This window comes from Necator americanus, chromosome V (genome assembly GCF_031761385.1).
Source record: "Necator americanus strain Aroian chromosome V, whole genome shotgun sequence".
In the NCBI taxonomy this organism is placed as follows: Eukaryota; Metazoa; Nematoda; class Chromadorea; order Rhabditida; family Ancylostomatidae; genus Necator; species Necator americanus.
In genome coordinates, this window is record NC_087375.1 from 30507536 (window position 1) to 30530833 (window position 23298).

Here is a 23298-nt window from a genome sequence, read left to right on the forward strand (position 1 = left end):
CCTACAAGACACCAGTAGTTTTTTAGACTTCTGCCAAAAGCCTAGGAAAGGTAAGGACGAATTTCTCGCTATAACCAGTATTGGCGTCTGTTTGTCGATTCGTACGAATTTTTACTTACAATCAAAATCCAAGCGGTACCATTCTTGTAGCCATATTATCGGTCTAAATGGCTACTGGCTCTTCCATCTCTTCGTCTACTTCCTTCCTCAGAGAATTTACAGGAGAGAAGTGGATGTTTGAGTGGGTGGATCTCATATGTTCTACATTTCCAAGTTTTGAAGGAAGAAGATAAGGAGAAAGTAAGGTTGGTGAACGATTTTTGCTACAATCATTACTCGTTACGCTAATATCCATTGAAAGTCAAAGCATGGATGCTACCTTCCTGGGTTCGTTGTACCCTCGTTAAACTCACATTTTCAACACTTGTGAGTGCACGCACCTCTCGAACTTGATTGCATTGCGAACACAAGAGATAGCGGTAACTTATGTAAATGTAACGTATAAACATAAACATAAACATTTATTGCAACAACCGCTCTAAAAAAAACAGCTATTTTGAACAAAAAAAAACTCTAAGCACTTACATTCAATCCAAAATCTTTAAGTGATATTGAATAAAAAGTTAATTTAACTACGTAAGTAGTTAGTCGGTGCTACATAAGTTAATTACGTATGTAAAGCAAAGTATCGAGTTGACTTAGGAATTATTTGAGGAAAAAGGTGGTAGAATAATGACACAGTACTAATTTACGAGTTTTTCACGTACGGATTGTCTGTTTGAGTCCGTTCAATTACAAAATTTCTTCGTTTCTGAACACGAATCTTCAACAGCTTCTGAGCACTTTGGAAATAGTGGTTGAGTTTTTCCACATATGGATCGACATTCGAGAAGAAAAACTCGTCCACCGTATTATCGTAGAACAGTGTTTTCATCTCCTTCCTAAGAAAATTTGCAATTCGCTCATTTGATTTTATTTCTCCAGAAATTGCACAGAAAAATTACTTGAGACGTTCGGTGATTCTATATAGATGGTCCTGGTAGTTCAACAAAACTTGACTGATTTCTTTTAAATACCTTAATTATAATTAAGATTACAACAAGATCAAAATTAAGATTCTCATCAATAAGACGCTCGGCGAATCGTTTTCTTCAGAGCCTTATGCTGGAATAACGCTAGTAGTGATGGGCGAGAGTGGCACAGTCGGTAAACGGTTCCACTATGACTGCACTACCGCTGTATGGTTCAGAACCGCCTTAGTGCAAACCAAGGTTTTTATTCCTCTGGGGTCGATAAATTGGTATAAGACTCGTCTGGGAGGATAAAGACACTGGCTCGATTCATTCGCTATCTCTCATAGATCACTGCATAGGCTAGACACGCGCTTCATAAGCCTCAAACGATCCTGCATTGTAGTCAACGCGTTGACGCATCCCGTGGGGAATGATTAACGTTAGATACATTATTGTTTTATCCTTTGAAGGCCTCACCCCACGAATCTGAGGTGGTACGGATTTCAGGTGGAGCATTCGTATCCAGGATCGTAGATTACGGAGAGAAGAGTGATCCTGTCCATTTCTTTCTAATTGCCGTAAAAAACGGCCCAAACGATACAGCTTGGAGCGATCCGGCGCGTAATTTTCTACGAGTTCGATTAGAGCGCGCCAGCCTTGTGCACGCGCCGCATCCTCCGGGCCCTTTTACGGCAATTAGGAAGAATTGGACGGTTCCACCCCTCTCCATAATCTAATATCCCGTATACGAATACTCCACCTGAAATCAGTACCACCTCAGATTCGTGGGGTGATGCCTTCAATTTCGACCCAACTGCTAAACATCGCTCTTGTTGAATCTTTTTCTAATTGAATTTCTTCCACATGAACTCGATCCGGGGTGGATATGGTAGAGTTAGTAAGGGGCTTGATTGTGACCCCACTATCAATGGTTCGAAAATGCCCCAGGTCAACTACGAATTTTACTTTCTCCTAGGCGGACTGATTAACGCCAGACACTTTATCCTTTATACTTAGATGCAGTCTTCCAAGGTTGATTTCAGGTGTACAATTAGAGTGGATTTTTGGATGGAATTTTTACACTAAGAACACGTTTGAATCCAGTAATTTAGGTGCAGGACAAACTCAACCAAAGCAAATGGAACTCGTGAACGTAAGCCTAGAAATTCTTTCAAAGTGCGAAGATTTTATATTTCCCGTAGAGTCAACTACTATTCGGTAGTTGACTATTAGTATTAGTTAGGTAGGTTACTGCTAGTCAACTACTTTTAACACTATTGGTGCGAAAGTCTTGCATCAATATTTATTCTTCGATCCAGAACTTTAGAGGTTACGAATTGAAATTTTTGGATTTCACTGGTATTCAACTACGACTTTATTAAACTGAAGTTAGATTTGAACCGTCGTCTATTACGAATTCCTGCAAGGGCACAAAGCATCTGACGCCACTACTCATATCTGTGATGCGTTCAAGGGAAATGTAGTATCCCGCTGGATTATCGCCCGTTTGTTGCAACGGTTCGAGTCAGTAGATATTTCTTTCGAACATTGACCTCGTTCTCGTCGCCCGAGTGTGGAATGATGAAGCTTTGCGTGATGGTCTCAGAGGCAAACCCATTTCCACTTTACGTGAACTGCCGACGACGCGCGAAATCCAGCCGCACCACACTCGTCAGACATCTTCCAGCTTTGAGTTACAGAATATTGATATCAATTAGGGTCCTTCACGGATTGAGTGCTTCGCAGGTGGCGACAAGAGTGATTGTACGTCATTCTTCACTCCTGTCCCTACACAGGCAGAACTTTCTTCGCGAAATCATTACAGGAGATGAGAGTTTGGCGTTGTATGTTAATCATACACAACAGAAAAGTTGGCTTCCGCGAGGCGAACCACCTACAAAAGATCAAAAGAAGGATTGCACGACAAAAAAAGATTTTGCTGTGTTGTTGGAAGAAAATTGGCCATGCTGATTTACTTCATAACAATGCCGGACTTCACGTGGCAAAATTTTTCTGCCAGAAAATTGTCTATTGGTTGGGAAGTTCTGCCGCAGTTTGGTTATTCTCCTAGCTTCGCTCCATCTGACTTCCATTTATTTCGGACACTGAAGCTACATCTACGAGAGGAAGGTCAGAAACAGCTGAAAAATGAGATTTCGTGCTTCTTCGACTCCCTGCTGGAGACTTGTGGACTATTGGAATTGGTAGTCTACTGAAGCGTTGGATATGCGTAATGGATCATGATGGACATTGTTTTTTCGATTGATATTTATGAACAAAAAAGTTATAATCAATTGAAAAAGTGTGAGATTTGGTGCAAGACTTTCAGACCACACTATTAAAGTTAAAGTAAAGTTTCTGACGTTAATCAATCTGATTGAGATGCGCCCCCACGTTCACTTCAATTCAGAATTGTTTGAGGTTCACGTACGTGTAACTGGCCCATACAATAACCTACAGTGGCTAGCCGATGTGTCAAGTCAGTGTTTTTATCCTCGCAGACAAATCTGGTACCAATTCATCGACTCCGGAGGGATGAAAGGCTTGGTGAGCACTAGGGCGGATTCGAACCTCTGATCGATCGTGCAGGAAGCGGAACCTCTAACCACTACACTCCACCCGCCCCACCACATTATTATTTAAGTATTTTTTCTACACCATGAGTGTATGAAATCTCTAGAACCAACCAATTTTGTGAAATGTTGTGACGAATATTGTACGGTGACAACCATCCTTGAATCTTATAGTTGGTTTTCAATTCATTTTCTATGCTTTTAACCGAATCTTGGAATTGCACTTGGAACATATCGTAGATGATTTTGCCTATAATAAATGCAGTTATCACATCGAAGACGGATCAAACTTCTAGGATTTGAATACAACCTGGAAAACCACATGTATCCAATTGGAAGAATCGATTTTCAGGACAGTTCATGATTTCGAGAGCGCGTCGTTCAGCCATATTAGTGATCTCCTTAAAAACAAAAATAGCCTAATTTAGAAGACAAGATTTTTTGCGTTCTCTACTAGAGTTGAAACGAGGTTCTTAGGGGGAGATCTTAATTTGCTTGGCGTTTCGGCTCTTTCACAAAGGAAGAGGCCAGAAATTCAAAGCCTCAGATGGAGCCTCAATTTGAACGATCTTGTGTTCAACCGTCATGTGCTCTATAACCTTGCAGTTAGGGCATAGAATTTCGATAATCGTTCAAGGTAGCAAGGACGAAAGAACTTATCAATTGAAATTCGTCTTAAAGGCAGCGTATCACGATTTTAACGTGGTACGGTACCTGCAGATTCCGGAACCCAGTCTGGTTCCGCTCATCTTTCCTTAATCCTTCTGAAAAAAAGCGTAGAAGACGCCGATTTTTTTACGTCGATTTCAGTTGCAACGCGCCACCCATGTACTCACCGCAATCAAATGCGAGTGGTAGAAGATATATGATGTCTGCTCATGACCCTCTTCAAGTGAAACCAATTAATAGGATGCTGAGGTGCGTGCACATAGATGTGTGTTCTAGCACAGCTCGTAGGAACTGTAGCGGTTCGCACGCTGTTTTTTTTACGACGATTACGGAAGGATAAACGGGATGACGCAGGGTTCCACAATCTACTACCCGGTCTAACGCTTCCGCTGTGGGTTCCGCGCCGCGTCAAAACCGTCATACGCTGTCCCTAACTAGCGCTCTGCCGGTTGTCCAGCCACCGCTGTCAGGTGTACCAACGAATGTGTATTGCTGTGTAGGATCACCGATGACGACAATTGACGGGATCACTCAATCGGTGGCTGAAATTACTGCCGGACGTGGCTTCCTGCATCTTTATCGAAGCGTGTCGCCGGTGAATACACTTCTGTCCATACCTTCTAGATCCACAACAAGAGCTCGCGCAGAATCTATCCATTTGTCACCGTTTCATATCTTCAACAACGAGTTTCATATCCTCAACACTCGTAAACCTAAGATCGACAATGTCCAACATTTCTGGGTAAAGGAGGTTACCAAATATTTCACGTTCCCTCTAGGTAATTCACCTTTTTGCGCTGCGCTTTGGCGGTGTACTGGACAACAGCACCTTTCTGCAATATCTGGGTAATTTTCGCCGTGTAACTGCACAAGATGTGTAGCTCGCGAATGCCTAGAGCTCAAATTCCTGATTACATTTAGTGTAAGCAGGGTCAGCAAAGCAGCTAGCCATTAGACTCTCATATGGGGCCCATCGTGCACGCAGGATAAACGTGAAATCGTTCGAATCAACCTCTATGCGAGTCTCTGAAGGCGGCAAAAGAGCCGAAACGTAAGCCAAACAAAGGATCCACCCAAAAAATGTGGAAGCCCACTAATAGAAAGCATGGACAGTATATCAAGGCTCCCAAACGCAAGAATGTTTGACCTACGATGTTTTTCTTTACAAACAAATTCTCAGAAATAACCTCTCCTCTCAATAATGCGTAGACGGGATTGGCTCCAATGAGTGCGATCTGCGTGTTGAGAAGCATCGATGGCACGGAGACCGGCCATATCTCGCATAAGCCGGCCATGTGATCGTATCTAAAGTAAATAAACTTACATTTACAATCATAGCAAGCTGAAAAATGAATGAAATGGCACTTTTTTAAAATGATTATCAAAGTAAGAAAATCAAGCAAAATTAAAATTAAGCAAACGTAAGGAGAAGCAGATTGACAGCTGCAATGAAGACCGCGCTTGTTTCCTATTGTAATAAATTTTCTTCTTGTTTCTAAGCCTGTTACTATATCTGTTATATAAGCCCCCTTACCCAAAGAAATAGCATAAGCACCCCAAGTTACGGTACTCGCCCTCGTTGCGCTATTTTCATTATTGTTAGGACACCTACCTCGACCATCCAGTAATTATGATCCCTTCAAAGTTAACTGGTTCTGATTGTTGACGAAACGACTGGAATAGATGAGGTTAGTAAGGTTTTAAAGAGATCGCTCAACCGAAGAAGTGAACAATCTTCTGTATCGGATTCGGCGCTTTTGTAATGAAGACGTAGCGCATCCGCAGTCATTCGTTCGCCTCCTCCTCCTGGCACACGCACTTTTTTTCGTCTACTGCACTCGATTTGAAAAACTGCAGTCGCTCAGATGGTCAGAGGCGCCGACTCTTTTTATTGTTTACTCTGCATTTTTTTTTTTGCAAGTTAACAGATATGGAGTTAATAATAAGAATGTGTCATGAACGTAGATCTTACCAAATTTGGTCTTACAAAAATGCTAATATTCTAGATTTTGATAATACTATATTAGTAGGGCCGATTTTTTATTTGAGAGTGTTAGATGAATTCACATGGATGAATAAAATGAATGACCAAAACAAGAATTTGTGAAATCTATTCAGATGATCGATAGCTCTCATTCAACCTCTCCTACTGGAATCAGTGCTGGAATCAGCAAAACATACATACCCTCGCAGCCAAAAGTGAAAAAGGTGCCCTCGACTCACCCTTTGTTGAAGAACCCACTGAACATTATTTTTTTCGTAGTGTACGTATCTGTTGTACATTGCGGTGGGTGAATCAGCTCCTTTAAATGCTGATGATGCCCAAATTTTCCCAAAATTGAGAACGAGTTCCCTTATCGTGTACTCTGGAAAATAATCTTACACTACTTACTTACAAAGTGACTTCGAAGAGCCTGCATTTATGTTCGCCTGAACAAACGCGCCACGCGTTATCGATTGGAGCAGAGCGGAGAGCGGAGAGAGTGAGCGCCCTGCAGGAACGTCGGCGAAATGCTGCAGGCGCGCCGCGGTTGCTCGGACAAACATAGTTTTGAGCATTTCTTTATCTGTGAACATGGACACATTCACAAACACGTAAGATATTTATATTCAAGGCAAATTCATAATGAGAATGAAGTTTTGCAAAAAACATTAAAAGAAATGAATAGCCATTTCTTCAAGCTCAAAAATTCAAGCCGAAAAAAAAACGACAACTTAGAGCGCTAATATGAAACTAGAGACCGCCTTTATTTCCAATTTACATAGCAGTTAAAAACTACTTTTTTTTCAATAGAAGTAACTCAACTTAGTATTCTTATTCTGAAAATGTTAAACACAGAACTTTCAGGACAACTATCACCTGCATACCTTGAACACCTTGTACGTATTCGGAATAATCCCAAACCACTGGCTGTATGAGTTTTCCGAGCTCTCCTATTTTTACACCAGTTTCAATGAAGCTCCTCAACATATCATGCCAGGCGAGAATACTAGAAAAAAATCATACAACAATATAAATAGAGCTCTACTGAAAATACGTATTACCGTATGCTTTAGCATTACAAGATTCAAGAGTTTTGAGAGTTGGAATAAATTCCTGTCTAATTTCCATCTTTTATTCTTTTGTTTCCATAACTTCTTACCTTTTCTAGCAATTTTTTCTAGCAACTCCTCACAAATTGCAATAGCTACACATCCAGAAAAATTTGTTTTTTGGTTTTTAAAAATGCGGTGATCGTTTGTATTTGAATAATCAATAATGTGCGTAGCATGCCCCTCGCTATACTATTGATTAGGTTTTTTACAATTCTGGCGTTTCGTTCCTATTTGTAGTTTTTTCGAACCAATCACTTTAATTTTATCACGGAACTTTAAAAATGTTCTTACGTACGTTGCTTCGCCGGTAATATTCCTGGTGTATTCTGATATATTTGCCAGGTGCCTGATCGCCAGTTTCTCGCGTGATCCTAATTTCTTTTCTTTCTCCTTGGAAGCCTTACAAGTCCCGAACTGAATCAAGAGCGAAAACATGGAGAAATGAACAAAATACACGGTGTGGTTCCTTACACCTGAGTTTTGTGTTAGAAAAAAAAAATGAGGATCCTGGTTTCATTGCAATTCCCCCCACAAAGATTCGTTAGATGAAGAAGTGAGCAGATTCCCAGGAGGAAATGAGTAGCCGAACCTCAAATGCTTCATCAGCTCCAATATGGAAGCGTTTTATGCCAAAAGGTTTGTGGAGGCGAACAACTTGTCTGATCGCTGTTTTCACAAGGTCTACAGCCTCATCGTCACCGATGCAGATTACCTAAACAGCCTCTTAGCAATAAAATTTCAAAGATAATTCGTAGCTCTTCTGTAAATTGGAAATGTTTCCACCTTTAAATATTTACTCAATGCCGCGTTTATACTCAGCCTTCAAATTTTAAGCGTGGATGACCGCGACGCGTCGACTGTAGCGCGCGCAGTTCGCTGTTTTACATACATACTTCGTCGCTGAGCATAATACAGCTGGAAAAATTCGCGATCGATCGATGCAAACAAAGGCATTGTTTCTGGATAAAATTCGGCCTTCGAGTTCGACGTATGGAACTGTGTAGGCGGAAGTCAAGAAAAGTATTAAGTTGTTTTATAGAAATTTAGCAAATCTATTAAACGAATCTTTTCTTGAATCAGTTCAATATTATTTGAAAAAACTCAATTCCATCACAATTACAAATTCCGATTCAAGAAAAATCCTGATCACACCTGAGGATATTCATCGTTTTCACGATATTTTCTGAATTTTTCGTATTTTAAGATCCATTCCATGTGCCCAAATGTCTGTACGAGGGGTATCACTTCGAGTTTAAGGCTCCTAAAATGCGAGTATGGTGTGTTTTTGATTTTCATTACATCGTCCTGGTCAATTGATTTTTTTTTCTTTGCTACAGAAGGAAGGATGAAATATTTATTTGCTGTTGAAGTGCTTCTTGGTTTACTCTCTGACTACAAAACGTAAGGTACAAATGCTCAGATGGTCACTCTGAGTAATTTTGCATTTTTAGCCTCCGGTCACACATTACGTGGATGGAAACCCATGGTTGAAGGCAGTGTTCAGTTCAAGGTTTGCTTTTATACTGTACTAGGTAGATTCAGGTATGTACTTTGTAAATATTATAGGTAGAAAATGGAAGGACTCTGCTTAAATCCAGGAATCAGATAAGAAGAAACATTTATAGGGATCAGTTCACCCGACCAAGCAACTCTTTACTTTAGTGACGTAAGCAAACAACAAAACTAGCTCGAAACAATAGCAACCGCTTCTAAATCAACTGATACAATGAGGAAATCGTGGATTTTGCCTCATTTTTTATCCCATCCACAATACTGGCGTGAAAACGTGGTTTCTCAAGTAAACTGATCCCTCTGAGTTCGATTTTTGTTTTTTTTTCATTGAATTTTTGGGTTTTCTTAAGAAATAATTTATTCTTCTGTGTGCTGCTTGCAATGTATTTTCATCCACGACTTTACCGACTACCGTGGAAAACTCTTAAAAAATAGTAAGCGGTTCTCAACCGATCCTAGGGCCAGTCGTAGAGTCCACTTTGTAGAGTAGAGTAAAGCTCCCTGCTCGACGAACTTGACACAAGGTAAAGTTCAGCGACCTCTTCTTACCGTGATATACCATATTTGGGAGTGAGTTATTATGTGTACTAGGTGAACTGCGGAAATACATCCCAATTGACGAAAATAACCCAGGGATGATATCGCTGTCTGTGGGATTCATCAGTTGTCCTTGGTACTCTCATAGTATTTTTTATTGGTTGTAAGTAGTTCATCACAAGAGAGATCCTTGGGACCTTATCCTTCCTTAAGCCTTTGATTCGACGTGAAATATAATGTGTAGTGTGTGGAGTACGGAAGAACAACTTGCTCGATGGACTTCGTAGAAGCACAAAATGAACTCTAGCGATCTTGTCCTACCCTAATCCGTTGTTCAAGCTTTAGTTATAATGTGTCGGTGTGAGCGACGGAAAAACGACCTCGACCTCATCATACCGTATTCCCATATTTGGGCTCTTTCGATGCATACTGACTGTAGACTGCGGAAAAACACTCTGTCTGACAAATTTGAACCTAAGGAGAGGCAGAAAGTGAATGCCACACCTCCCCCACGACCTCATCTTACCGTAATCTCTTGCTTAGGCGTGAATTACGGTGCATGGAGTGTGGACTATGGAAGAACTTAGCTTGACAAACTTGGTACAGAATGGATTTCAACGATCTCGTCCTACTGGAATCTCTGGAGCTGAATTATCTTATATTTTATTCGGCCGCTTTTCCCGCAATGAGTAAGGATTATTTCCCATAGATTTCGGGTACAAGCTCAGAATTCTCCTGTACCGACTATCTGAAGCTGTTGTTCTCATACCGTTACCTTATGGCACCTAAATCGATATGTAGGTCCCTTTCTCTTGAAGAAATTAAGTTTTTGCCGAACTAAATCCGTCAAACATCTTCTCGGAACTACACTTACTTTGCTTTTCCTAGAATTTGCCGAACTTCTTTCCTTGAGTACGCATTCGTGTTACGTACGCTTTCTAGTTTACCACTCCAGGGAAACATATCCTCCCATTCAATAAGTACGCCTAGATGGATTTCTTTTAGCATCATTCGTCATCAAATCAAAGGATCTTCCCATTAAAACCAGCTTAGCTTTTTCTAGCTCTTCTTCTTCTCCACTTTAGCACATACTCTTTCTCTTTCTGTTCTTTATTTGTTTTCACGTTTTTATAAATCACAAAGGCTCACCTGTTGCTCCTCCTTTTGCGATGAACTCCAAAAGCGCAAGAAAGTATTCTAATCGTGGCGGAGCTCCTTTTAAGTCAAAGTGCACAATAACATTGGTATAGAAGTACTGTAAAATAGGATTGAATCTGTCTGACATAATAATGAGGGCACTGTCCCGGATGTGATCATAATTAGTTAGAAGGAACAATGTTCGTTACAGAGCTTCGCTTTCCAAAAGAAATGGAGTAGATATGGTAACGGTAGACAAGGTGCATGACATGGTAAGGTTGACTTTGGTGCTGCATCAAAGAAGAAACGATAAAATTGATCGAAAGGAGAACGCATCCTCTCCTAGGTTATTGAGGTAAAAAAAGTACAAAATAGCCTGAGCCTAGTGAAGTTTCGTAAGCGACTGTGATCGAAACGGCCCAGCAAAGATAGCGGTTGCGGTCTAGTCTTCGCCAGCCCCACTCATCCAGGGAGCTCTGATGGATCTAACGATAGTCCTACCTCAAATGCAACCTAATACGCAACTTCACCAAGCCTCGGGTTACTCTGGTAGGTCACTTTGGTGGTACACTTGTTTTTTTTTCAGGTTCAAGGAATGGGCAGTAGAATAAGTGTATTCAGTAGAAACACCAGCGAACCTCATGCTGCGATTTGTTGATTCTCAGACTGGCAATTTCCCTGATGTTCCTCGCGTGAGGAAGATATCTTTTCCGCTCCACCGAAACTCCCTGTAAATTCAGTTTTTAGCTCCTCATTTCAAAATTCTCACTTTCAGCGAGCAAGTGTTTCGGACGATGTTGGAGGAAAATTGATGAATTTCACAGTTCCCGCAATCCATGTTTGCTCGAGAAACCGCGATGCATCCGCAACAAGTACTGTACATTACTTTGTTCTTTTTTCGCCTGACCAACACGAAAGCCGCACCACACGCACACCAAACACACTCATACGCACACCGCACCACTCCGCACTACACAGACCACAACACTCAGCAGCACACCGCACCCCCACAAACCGCGCCAGACCGCACCACACCGCACCCTCCACAAACCGCGCCAGACCGCACCACACCGCACCCCCCACAAACCGCGCCAGACCGCACCACACCGCACCCCCCACAAACCGCGCCAGACCGCACCACACCGCACCCCCACAAACCGCGCCAGACCGCACCGCACCCCCACAAACCGCGCCAGACCGCACCGCACCCCCACAAACCGCGCCAGACCGCACCACTCCGCACTACACATGTTTCGTTGCGATGCGTAACTAACGCTCCGCACAGAGCAAGCATTGTGAAATTATACTTGCTTCTAGGTTAGAAATGTTTAAACGAGTCACCACACCTCATATGTATTGACTTCTCCGATAACTGGTCTCGTCTCGGCGTCGCTGGTTACTTCTAACAGATTTTTCGCACCAGCTAATTTTGCTAGTTGTTGTGTTGTGACAGGTTCTTTCAAAACATTAAAATGATGTTCATGGTTTTCCGCACTCTAAACTGTTCCTGTATGCGTCGCGATAAAATCAATAATAATCAAAGAAGATCTTACCATTCTTCCATTGGTTGTGGTGACCAAATGCAACAAGCCCACTACGCTACATGCTAGGGCTATGTAAATACACCAATTGTATAGAAACCGCTCCAATTTTCTTCTCACGTACTTATTGCACTTGAAATTTTTCTTTTTACTTTATGCAGTTTCCTTTTTTCAGTGAACCCCGTAATTGACATGTGAACATTATATTTTTCCACATCGATTATCTTTGACTGTACAGAGAAGCGCCAAAGACTGGAGGGTAACTACAATTAACTAGTAGTTTAGGAAATTCTAAAAAAGTTCTAAAAGAGTGAAGAAACGTGTACTCGTCTTCTCTATATCTTACCCTAATTAGAGACCTTTGGAAAAACCGCACAGTAGGAAATCTAGCCTCGGGTGGAGAACGTTTCCACATGTTGACATATTCATAACGAAAATTTCTTAGTGAAACTCACCACCGGCATTGCTGAAATGAATCAGAAATGCTTCTCAAAGACTGCGCGTTATCATTGACATACACGTAGCGGCTCATTCCCGCATCCGATCATGTTTTAGTGATATCCTGTCATGTTGCTGTGATATACGATGACATGTTTTAAATATCTGAACCGCACAGAAAGTCCTTAACGCTCCTTTTCCACTGATACTGAGAATTTGATAAAGTTTAAGTCGAATTTAGAACTTGCAGTAAAGACGTCAATTTTCTTCTGTAGTTCAATCAGTGGGTGGATAAGATTTCTTTGAATCTTATCCACCCATTGATTTAATTATTAGAAACATCTTAGAAAAGATGTTTAACTACATAGGTTGGAAGGAGTACAACAGAAGTTTCTAAAACTGAGAAACATATGCTCATCTTTAGAAACTACCATACGATTTCACTGGTGACTATTTTTATTACTATTTTTTTTCTGTAGACTGTTTTCTTTTAGGAGGCCCTTTCTTCCTGAGGAGTAACGATTGACGTGTTGTCAGGGACTAATGTATTGTTAGAGATTAAACATTAACAACAACAGCAATTTTGACCTTTTCTTTTTCTCTTGGTCTGCAGAAGCCCCCGGACGACGTTTCTACGACTAAACAGATAGAAATGACAAGGGAAAAAGATTTTATAATAAAAAAATATCTCTGCCACCAATCAATCGTCATCAACATTGAAGGTAGCTTGAAAGTGATGTTTGTGATTCGACCCGTTTTGTTCTTGAATTGTACTGGAAGACCATGGATGAAGTGAATGCTGTCACTGTGGAGCCGGATGCTGCAATAATGACTTTTCGTTAGGAGATTTCCGTTCAAATCAAGCTTTTTCATCAATTTCATCTTCGTTTTCAGGACATTTATTGATTTCGTACAGCTTTAACTGCTTATATTTCCCAAGGTGACCGTGACAACGTCGTTCACATAATGACACACCTTCTCACCAATTTTTTCGCACTCTTTTTTTCACCTTGTTGTTCCAGTCGCATTTGTGACATAAGTATCAGCGCTCATACACATTCCTATCTCCTTTTAGTCTTTCAGAAATTTCGGGAAAAAAATCTATAATATCTATCCCACTACTGGAATTTTTTTACTGAGCACTAAATAACTCACGTGATTCTATCCCTCGAACTCCAGACGGTAAGTTGGGGAAATAGCTTGACACCCGATTCTTCATTGTTGATTGGTTCCAGAATTCATCGTAGACGGAGAACTCATCCCCATCCTGGAATTATTACACAGCTGTAGATCACATGTGAAATTCAGAGGCATATAAAAGAAATTCAGAAGAGCTATTCCGTTAACTTGTTAGCGCACAAGGACTCATAAGTCAAGCAGACGAATTAAGATGACCACTGCTGGCGTTTATACAAAATTCCAACAAAAAAATCAACAGAACAATCTCAATTATTGGGGTGATTTTTCAAGATTGTTCAGATTTATTCCCCATGTTCGACTGTCTTTGAATCTCGGCTTGTTGAAACGATTGCGGGTCTACAGAATGACGTGAGGGTTGTGGAAATACCTCCATCAAACTTCAAGGGTCAGCTGGTACGTAACCGTGTGTATGATCGACTCTGCACAACTCCCAGCTGCGTAGTTTGCCCGTATGGCAGAGAGGGTGATTGCATGATATCAGGAGTGGTGTATGTATAGGGTCGGTTCGATTATAGGGAAAACGGGACGCCCACTGTGTATTAGGGTCATTGTGCATCTAGATGGACTTGCAAAATCAAAAACCTTCACCCCACTTGGAGCACACCGTAGAATATGTCATCCAGACTCCGAAGTAGAGGTAGAAGTTCGTACATTATCCTACGAGTCTGAAATCACAGCACGCAGAACACTAGAGGCCTTTTGGATAACCGCCAAAAGTCCAAAAATGAACAAGAAGGATGAGTGCATTGTGATCACAAAAGAATTATCCCTATATCAAGACCGATGCGGGTTTTGATCTACGGGGCGGGCCGTGAGGTCCCTATATAAAACCCTTGTGACTCGTAGTTGTGGTATGTGGTGGTCTGCTGTGTTAACAAGTCTAGCTAATGATGTTAACAAGTCTAGCTAATGTAAGTACTAGCCTATGTGTTGCTGTTGAGTTTGCTTACCGTTTGAGTGTTTTCTGTAGGGTGATGAGGCGCTTGAGGAGATAAGTCACTAATGGCTTTGAGTTTTCCAACGAAGGCGATAACGCCGAAACGTTAGCCGTTGTTAAGTAAAGACGATCAATACCAATCTTGGCTACAGCTCAAAGAAATCAATTAAAACTATGTTCAGATCTAGTTGAACCCTTGAGAATGAAATCTGACCGCTCAATCCCAATTTTTGAGCATAGCACTTCTATTATGACCAATAACTCCTCAGTATACCGTATATACTGTACTGAAAGTAAAAAGAACGTTCACCACAGAAGCGTCGCCACATCAATCAATATTGTCAATACACATGAAGCTCATTTAGAATTACGTCAACAAAACTTTAGTTCAATATTAGTTTTTCCTTTGTACAAAAAGGAATTTATTGTTTCATGTAAACAAAATGTTTGTATAGTTACCGATAGAAGAATCTGGTGCCCATTGATCCACCGCAACGCTCCCCGAGGCGTAAACGAAATATCCGCTGGTAGTCGCTTCGGATAACCAGAGTCCAATTGGAACACACCCCGTAAACGAGAAAAGTAATAGCCATAGACCTGAGTAAGGGTGAATTTCGAGGAACAGCAGTGCTTTTCTCATGAAGAAGTGTTACCTGACGATTACCGAACAAAAGCATCATTCCCGAAGTTGGATTGAACACAGCAGCGTCGACATGCGACGGAGCAGAAGGGAACAGTTCGCTCAGGCGGTAAGTCTAAAAATGGGACTTGGTATCACTCAAATCTCTAGGGAATAAACGCATTCAATCAATAAACCCACTTTATGAACTCTTCTGCCACTCAAAGCATAAACGGTTGTGCCAGAGAATAAGTAGGAGAAATCGTCACCTGCAAATATTCATCCAATAAGAAATGACCTAATGATATTTTATAATTTTGTGGAAGGTTACTTGGTGTATAGGCGTCCACCGAATATGGACAACCTCCGGAACCACCGGATGAGCTACCACGGCCACTACCGAAGGAGCTGTCACCGCCACCAAAAGAACTACCACGTCCGCCGCCAAAGGAGCTGTCACCGCCACCGAAAGAGCTGCCACGGCCACTGCCAAAAGAGCTGTCGCCGCCGTCACCAAACGATGGTCGGCTGGGTTTGCGAGTTGTAGTGCTGTCTGGAATGATGTGAGCAATAAATGTCTTATGGTCTACTTTCAAATTTTCGAACTTTGTCAGTATTTTAGCGGATGTATGTGTTCGCTTTCAAAGTTATACTTCTCTAACACGTACCATCACCTCCAAAAAATCGCCCAAACCAACTCTTGCTGGTTGTCGGGGGTTCTGTTGTGAATCGACCACGGGATGAGCCACTGTCTGCAAAATCAAGCTTGGGGGTGGTCACAACTGATTCGAAACAACATAAATGATCTGGAATTTGGCGGGGGGAGGAGAGCAAGTCACTTTTTGTGGGACTTGGAATGGTTTCCTTTAGCTTTTTTGGCAAAAGTACGCTCCTTAAAAGGATTTGAGCTCATCGCGTTTTGTGGTCATTAGAACACCAGATTGGATTCAACATCATTTCACAAAAAAAAAAGTCAAGCAGGAGTATGAGCGAACTGCGAAGGAGGAAGGGTCCAGCGCAAAAATCGAAATTTGTAAGTATGGCCATTGGACAGAGTGCGAAAGAATGAACTTTTGGGAAATAGTGCATTTAGTTTCCATTGGTTTGCACCAAGAGTGGTTTAAGGACTTTTTAGAGGTGAGTGCGGAAAAGGAGGAAAAAAGAGGCAGATTGTATAAAAGGAGGATGTGGCCCTTGAAATTGGACGAATAAAAAAAAGAGACTGAATATTAAGAAAATACCCATAGAACCAATGGCAAGTACAAAGAATTGAAAATTTTTTATTATAAACTTGTGGTGATTTTCTAAGAGTTTGTTTATCCATTTCCAGGAAAGGAGAAAGAAGAAACAGAGGAAGAGGTGTTTATTATCCATTTCTCCTCGATCTTCACTTTGTTGATCCTACTCCTCTTCGAAAAATTGCTCGAAAAACTACTAAAAATGCCAAAGAATTTACAGACTCCGAATTCTGTTCCATCCTAGTACTTTGATTATGGGTAATTTTCCGGAAATTCCCTAAAAGAAAGGGAAGAGTGATAATAGGCTTAATTTCTCAAATAATTACCTCCAAACGACGATCCCCCACCAAAGGATGATCCTCCGCTTGGTCGCTTTGGTGATGTGGGTGGACCTGAAATCACGTTCAAAGGGAAAAAAGCTCTCTTTCCTCACAACATGGGACCTACCGTAGATGTCTTGGATGCTGGAAATGTCATCTGACTTCAGAGTTGGCCTTTTATAATTTCCACGAGAATCGACCTTAAGTACGTTAGTTCGGAATTCAGTTAGGTTTATAGTGCTTTGACGTTTCTTACCGTCTCATGGTAGAAAGGAGCCATAATGGAAGTCTCATCGCGAGAATGAGAGAGGCCGAGCGTATGACCACCTTCATGGATCGCTACTGCTAGGAGGTCCGTGTAATCTCCACTGTAAAATTTTTCATTCTATTTATCTTGTAATCTCAGAAAAAAATAGACGGTTTTCTGTCCACAAGTACTGAGTCTAAGAGAGATGAAGGAAAAAGAAGAGAAGAGAAAAAGGGTATAAACTGGTTGCGGATTCTTTTGAAGGAAGCGGTGATCCTCAAAACTGCTGGATCTTATCGCATATATTACAGATCTATCACATATTACATCGATAAAGGAGAGATACTAAAGAAGTGGGACCTAGGAAAACACTGGATAACGGCAGCTTGATCGCTACAACAATCAACTAGTCTAGTTTTTTGATTATTCCAAATATTAAATGCAGAAAAGAAGGCGAGACGCGAAACTGAGCGTGGAGGACGAGATCGATGAGCTCGAATCAATGAAGATCAGCCGATAATTGCTGCAGCACCCTAGTCTCATCTTTTAGTTTTTTTTTATTTTAATGACTGATTTTCTAATGGTTGAGAAAGACTTCTAGCAAAATTAAAGTAAAGTAAAATATGTAATTTTCTTTATATGAACTATGGAAATGGTAATATGCAAAATTCTTCCGTCAATAGGAATCTTAAGAAGAAAATGAAATAATTCTTGGGATAAGAAAAATTTTATAGAAACACCAATTCCACTGGATGCAGGTGAACCAGATCTTTCAAAAATGCAACCAGTATTGCTACAAGAAGGTGGGTACTAAATAAACGAAGGTATAGAAGAAAAACATCACTACTTCTCGCACAAGAGAAGCAACAAAATAACAGTAAATGACTGGAATATATCGATTCGAATGTTTGCGCGCCTTTTTTTAAAGGCACTATCCGCTATGGATTTGGAGATCGAAGGATCCGAGATCATAGAGAACGCGAATGAAGTGAGCATAGAAAACGGATTTTTTCGGTAGTACTAACTTTTGAGTCGACTCTTCTTTCCAGAACCAGAATCGAGTTCAATTTTATTTATAACATTTTTATTGATTTTTATTTTATATTTCTATCTATATATAATATTTTTATTTATGGGCGGGTGTGGCGCAGTCGGTTAGAGGTCCGTTGTAGCCACACGGTCGAGGGTTCGAAACCGCCCTAGTGCAAACCAAGTCTTTCATCCCTCCGGGGTCGATAAATTGGTACCAGACTTGTCTAAGAGGATAAAAACACTGACTTGGTCATCGGCTGGCCCCCGCAAGTCATCGTATAGGCCAACACGGTTCCAAAACCTCAACGATTACGAATTCCAGTAAAACGCGTTGGCGCGTCCCAAATGGATTGATACGCCAGTGATGCCTTTGTCTTTTATCCTTTTTTTTTATCCTTTTTGTTTATTATTTTATATTATTTATCTTTATTATTGATTTATTATTTTATGATATTACCTGGCTATCTTCCTGGCGTCCATATATGTCCAATTTTCATCGTCATCAAAATGTAGTGCTCCATTCTCAGGCATAGTTGCATGTGCTAGGACACCACCTGAATTGATTTGGTTCAAACCACAAATTGATTCATAATCGTGGCTGTGATCTATTGAGAACTGCCAATTCTTGTGCTTCTCCAAGGTTTCCTCTTCTCTGGAGAAAAAAACGACTATAAAAATGTGCTGCTGTAGAGTCAATTTTTGGGATTGATAAGCTTTATGGTGAAAGAGGATTCGCGTGTAGCGCAGCTCGTAGGAGATGGTAGGATCAGTCGGTCGGACTGCACTATTGATTGTTCCAAACCGTCCTGGAGCCACCCAAGCCAACCAGCCAACCTGCCCGGAGTTGACAAATCGGTAGCAGGCTTGACCGAAAGAATAAGAGCACTGACTTGATATATCAGCTAACTCCAGCAAGTCATTTTTATAGGCTAGACACAAATGCTTTGAACCTCAACCGATTCTGGATTGAACAGAACGCGTAGGGTCATCCCAACACACACGTTTCTCATAATGAGAGAAGCCCAACCAATCCATATTTGAGTTGACTACCTTCTGATCTCCAGTGAAAGATAGAACGTCTACAGATTGGCTTAAACATCGCGATTTTTGCGGTACGTTCAATTATTGCTTGACTACATTTTACCTATTTACAGTAGACAAACATGTGTGTATTGAGACCACTTCCACTAGTTGAAAAGTTGAAAGTGGTAGCCCTCATGTTCGCGAATTACACCCCACGCTCCTGCCTATTCGAGGAGAGATCCCAAAATCGTCGATTTCCTGATACGCTGTATTTAAGTTTGCAGCACAGCTCGATGTTTTTCTTCCGGAGCCTCAAAAAATCGTGCTTCAGTTGCCGGCGGGTGCAAAAACGAGGATATAGTTGGCGGAACGTGAAATGACCTTATTGCACCAATTTTATTACTGAATTCTTGAACTCGAGTTACTTCACTTCACCTATGAACTTTGCATTTCAGGTGATAGTGCACCAATCCACCATACCCCATTATGAATTTCAATTAATTAATTAATTAATAATTTTTTCACCATATGTATTCTTCACCCCAACGCTGACAATCATTTCGTGTCGAGTAGTTCGCCAAACTGCTGAACTTAAGTTCATTTAAGAAAAACGATTGTTTACCTTTTCCATCAAACGGCCAAGGATCATTGTGATTATTGACACCGAATCTAACCTAAAAACAGTTCAATTTCTCTAGAGGCACGGGAAAAAATCCCCGAAAAAAATCCCTGTTAGAAAAGAACCTTAATATCTGCATTACTTCCGGCTGGTACTTCTTCAAACTCTAACGGTGTTACCGCTGCCCATGTTTCGTAGCCTTCTCGGATTGCTTTTCTGAAAATGATGAAACTGTTTTCTAACCAAGTGCAAAATATCTAGATAATGTTTTCTTTGGATTCATGAAAGTTATGCTGTTGTTTTTTTTTTTTGCAAGTTCTCGCTAGTTCGTTTATGGCTTAGGAATGAGTTCTGATACCCATCAACTCTCATAACATTCATGAGTGGTCTCAAAAAGTAGCGGTGAGTCAAATAAGGAAGTATGAACGTAAATGAGCCCTCATCCCTAGGACCCTTCCATTCTCGGTGATTCTTCCACCTTGTGTTAATGTGGTTGTAAAAGATTGCTCGAGATAAAACGACCTGAATCCTTGTGCAGAGCTGAGTGGATGGTTGGAAACGAAGTGGCCGTTGCTGCGATCGAAATGGGACCCTCGTTTGATGCAGTCTGGGACTGAAATGCAGATGAATAAGGGTCCCAGCTCGACCGCAATCGCCAGCTTGACCACCACTTCTTGTGTAGCTGCTTCAGGTCATTTTATCCTGACTCTACTGATCGCACTCAAGTCATCGGAATAACATCCTGGCTATATAGGCCTTTCATCTCGCAACGCTTCCTTAAGTCAGTTTAGGATGGGACAAATAGAGAAGAAAATAATCTACATACGGTAGATTCCTGAGGTGTAATGTATAGCTTAAGATAAGGCAAAAAGAGAACAAAATATTTGGTATACTGTAGCCCCTAGAGGTCTCATGTGTAACTTTTTTTATAGCCTTCTATCTTCTTTTCTGGATTTTCTTTTTTTGTGCTCTACTTAAAGTGTAATTAATCAGCTGACTAATTACACAATTAGTAACATCATACCTTACGTCGTCTCGTGGTAAATCGGAAGAGAAGTTCTCAATCGAGTAGGTTAAACGGTTTTTACGCCATTTGAAGGCCGCACCTGAACATTTTTACATTACGCGAAGATTAATGACACTTCTCGCACAGGTGATGACACATTATTTCGCTTCAGTTTATCATTTTCCAAAAAAAGTTACATTAAAAAAATTGCACCTATTGTGACAAGAGCTGAATTTGCTATTTTCTCCATGAGGAACTGATTGGAAAAGTTGCTCTTCCGGGTTTATCTCAAATTTACTCAGAAATGAGAGGATATAAATAAACAATTGTTACAGTTCAACAACTGAGAAATGAGATTTTTGTGCGCTAAACTCTCTTCTAAGGAAACGATCAAGGATTTCGATTTCTCGAAAAAATACCAACCCAGCCAGTACTACTACAAGAAATTGAATAATCGAAAAATGGGAAAAATAGGAGGCAAAAGGAGAATATGACTATTCGTCGCGTAAGAGCAAATGGAATTAAAACTAGAGGCTTAAACATTTTGGCTTGCCTCGTGTGATCTTCTCTCCGACGATACAACTTATTACGGGAGATACAGCGAGAGCACATTGCAAAATACCCACGGTTGAATGGTTGGATTGGCTTTTTCTGCTTGCTTTAGCTACACTAGCTGAATTTTGAATCTTAGACGATGATGGAAGTGCTCGCGTTCCGTCGCGTAACAAGTTGCATCGTAAGAAGGACCGTCGCGACCAAGGCTATTTCTCACGCCTTTTTCCAGAAACTAAGAACTAAGAGGAATTGGGAATGATCACACTCATATTCGTAAACTGCATCTCATCTCACTCTGATCACAACGTCCTCAGTTTCACTGTTGCTTTTAATTCAGTAGGTTACAACAACAAATCTGTATCAGTATATCAGAAAATCTGTATATGAATAAAAAATAATTAAAAAAATTCCTAATCATTATTACAAACACCAACAACCAACCGACTATTTTTTGATATTTATTTTTTGCGATTTTCTTCACCATGAAACTTTGAAAAAACTCTAGACTAAAAATATCGAAGAAAATCTAGAAGAATGAAGCGATTTTTTTTTTACCAAGATAGAAAAAAAAATCGTACCTCCGCTGGTCACCGCTAACACGTCGGTCACACCACATCGTGGTTCCGCCATCTTTTGTTTCGTATCTTCGTCCAACACTCCTGTCTTCTTCAATCCAGCAAATTCTTGGAATTTTCTAAACATGTCGCCATCTTTTTCTCAAAATCAACCAACAATTTTTTTCGAAAATGATATTCTTTCGTTCACGTACGTTATTGCCCTTTTGAACATACTGGTCACATCGCTAAGATCTGCTGACATTCCTGGAGCCGAATTTAGGCTGTTACTTGGTGCAACATAGCCAAATTCTTGAAGATATTTCTGAAAATTCGAGACTCTCTCGTGTGAATTGCTCCTGAAATGATATTTTGAGCTGTTGAGCATTGAGCAGGTAGTTCTTGTGTACGCAGAGGAACGGATCGTCCTTGACCAAACACCTCTTACTCTATGATACACACACAATGAGTCACCGCGTGTCAAAACTAGTCCGAGTACATTGAAACGTATCCTCTCCACTTAAAAAAAACCCGTTTCCAACAAACCTTGGCTTTTTCATCGGATACGGGCGCCTTCTTCGACGACGACGACGATTTGCTGCCGCTGCCACCGCTACTGCTACTGCTTCCTCCACCGGCTAATTTTGAGATGAAGTCGAAAAAGCCGGCATCAACGGTAGTTGCGAGTAGGATCAACGTGAATATTAACGGTGGTCTCATCTGTAAGTGACGTCATCGTGCGGGAAAACTACAAAAAGCGTACATGAACTCCGGTACAAAAATCCGAAAACTTTGCATACAGGTGATGGTTTTAGTCTTATGAAACTTTTTTTTTTGACTTCTGAAGAGCATGTCATTAATGAAACCGGGGAATTTTGGCAAGTCTTAAGTTCAAGAATCAGAAATGTTTCGGGAAAGGTCCAGAGGTCCGTGATCACACTAGGTGGATTTAAACAGAAATGACCAATACAATGAATACAGTAACTCATTTTCATCTGATGAGCACGAAAACAGCAAAAAATTCAGGGGACTAAAAATTTTCGGTTTTTTCATGGGAATCTGGATGGGTTTCGATAAGACCAACCGTATTTCGGAGTGGCCACATAAAATTACCGACTACAGAAAGCTGAAAAAATCACTTTAAGAACGTCTTTAAAAGCTTACTCAGTCGTAGGCTCAAATCGATAATTTTACTATTGTTTTTACCGGTAAACATCCACCAAATACAAAAAAAACCTGATGCGACGAGAGTAGTAAACAAGTGGTGATAATAAACAACGTTTGCATTAGATGTTTATAAATTCCTTTATCTAAAAATACAGCTATTTTCAGTTTGTCAGGAAAATTTCATCAAGAATTTCTTGCATTTCGCAAAAAGTTCGTCAACAGCAATTATTATTGTACTCGGTGGCGATATGCGTCATTGAAATTA

General features: G+C 40.7%; 2 protein-coding genes across 3 annotated transcripts; both read right to left on the reverse strand.

The window, feature by feature from the left end:
• Nucleotides 1-748: 748 nt before the first annotated feature.
• RB195_015694 (uncharacterized protein) lies at nt 749-12542 on the reverse strand (the record flags this gene model as incomplete). Of its 2 annotated transcripts, XM_064206530.1 has the most annotated exons (17): nt 749-941; nt 1005-1076; nt 3701-3836; nt 3897-3987; nt 5443-5560; nt 5868-5929; nt 6479-6621; nt 7124-7245; nt 7647-7765; nt 7941-8063; nt 8504-8612; nt 10275-10386; nt 10550-10655; nt 11176-11265; nt 11884-12033; nt 12091-12210; nt 12534-12542. In XM_064206530.1, the coding sequence occupies 17 exons, from the start codon at nt 12540-12542 to the stop codon at nt 749-751; spliced, it is 1875 nt and encodes a 624-aa protein (XP_064062411.1). The 2 variants fall into 2 exon arrangements, with proteins under 2 accessions (XP_064062411.1, XP_064062410.1); XM_064206529.1 differs by lacking the exon at nt 12091-12210.
• Nucleotides 12543-13226: 684 nt separating this feature from the next.
• Nucleotides 13227-22586, reverse strand: RB195_015695 (uncharacterized protein; the record flags this gene model as incomplete). Its single annotated transcript, XM_064206531.1, has 17 exons — nt 13227-13336; nt 13672-13783; nt 15113-15250; nt 15307-15408; nt 15474-15541; nt 15604-15825; nt 15941-16024; nt 16837-16902; nt 16958-17030; nt 17087-17198; nt 18567-18663; nt 19755-19806; nt 19877-19967; nt 20776-20857; nt 21891-22006; nt 22082-22191; nt 22413-22586. The coding sequence occupies 17 exons, from the start codon at nt 22584-22586 to the stop codon at nt 13227-13229; spliced, it is 1809 nt and encodes a 602-aa protein (XP_064062412.1).
• Between the last annotated feature and the right edge of the window lie 712 nt (nt 22587-23298).